The following is a 1,143-nucleotide window of genomic DNA, read 5'->3' as shown; positions in this document are numbered from 1 at the left end:
AAGATAGCAAATAAGAGAAATAGAAAGAGAGGAGAGAGAGAAGATAAAAAGAGAAATTGTGACTGAGTTGGTTTGAGATCTGTTATTAGATGTAAGCTACAACTATAGTCTTAGCTGCTTCGACTGACTGCGGGAAAAAGGGAAAGAGAAAGAGATGGAGAGATAGGAAATGAGAAAGAGAGAGAGATAAAGATAGCAAATAGCAGCGAGAGAGGGGAGAGAGAAGGAGAGAAATGAGAGAGAGAAAGAAACATAAAAAAAGAAAAAGAAAGAGAAAGAGAGAAAAAGGGAGGGAAAGAGATAGAAAGAAAAAGAGAAAAAAAAGAGAGAAAAAGAGAGAGGAAGAGAGAGGAAGAGAGAGAGACGGAGAGAGAGGGAAAGAGAGGAAGAGAAAGGAAGAGAGAGAGGAAGAGAGAGGAAGAGAGAGGAAGAGAGTGGAAGAGAGTGGAATAGAGAGGAATAGAGAGAAAGAGAGAGAAAGAGAGAGAAAGAGAGAGAAAGAGAGAGAAAGAGAGAGAAAGAGAGAGAGAAAAAGAGAGAAAGAGAGAGAAAGAAAGAGAAAAAGAGAGAAAGAGAGAGAAAGAAAGAGAAAGAGAGAGAAAGAGAGAGAAAGAGAGAAGAAGAGACAAAAAAAGAGAGAAAGAGAGAGAAAGAGACAGAGAAAGAGAGAGGAAGAGAGAGAAAAAGAGAAGAAGAGAGAGGAAGAGAAAGGAAGAGAGAGGAAGAGAGAGGAAGAGAGAGGAAGAGAGAGGAAGAAAGAGGAAGAAAGAGGAAGAAAGAGGAAGAAAGAGGAAGAAAGAGGAAGAAAGAGGAAGAAAGAGGAAGAAAGAGGAAGAAAGAGGAAGAAAGAGGAAGAAAGAGGAAGAAAGAGGAAGAAAGAGGAAGAAAGAGGAAGAAAGAGGAAGAAAGAGGAAGAAAGAGGAAGAAAGAGAAAGAAGAGGAAGAAAGAGGAAGAAAGAGGAAGAAAGAGGAAAAAAGAGGAAGAAAGAGGAAGAAAGAGGAAGAAAGAGGAAAAAAGAGGAGAAAGAGGAAGAAAGAGGAAGAAAGAGGAAGAAAGAGGAAGAAAGAGGAATAGAGAGAAAGAGAGAGGAAGAGAGAGAAAGAGAGAGAAAGAGAGAGAAAGAGAAAGAAAGAGAGAGAAAG

The 1,143-nt window shown here is 39.5% G+C and overlaps 1 protein-coding gene across 1 annotated transcript; it reads left to right on the top strand.

Annotated features, from left to right (window-relative positions):
* Window positions 1-233: 233 nt before the first annotated feature.
* Window positions 234-1,139, top strand: LOC137402806 (octapeptide-repeat protein T2-like; the record flags this gene model as incomplete). Its single annotated transcript, XM_068089313.1, has 1 exon — window positions 234-1,139. A coding segment is annotated over exon 1 (906 nt), but the record flags the coding sequence as incomplete, so codon positions are not given.
* Window positions 1,140-1,143: the final 4 nt, after the last annotated feature.

Source organism: Watersipora subatra, chromosome 8 (genome assembly GCF_963576615.1).
Source record: "Watersipora subatra chromosome 8, tzWatSuba1.1, whole genome shotgun sequence".
Classification (NCBI taxonomy): Eukaryota; Metazoa; Bryozoa; class Gymnolaemata; order Cheilostomatida; family Watersiporidae; genus Watersipora; species Watersipora subatra.
Note: the sequence above shows the minus strand (reverse complement) of the source record. Positions and strands in the feature narration are given on the sequence as shown.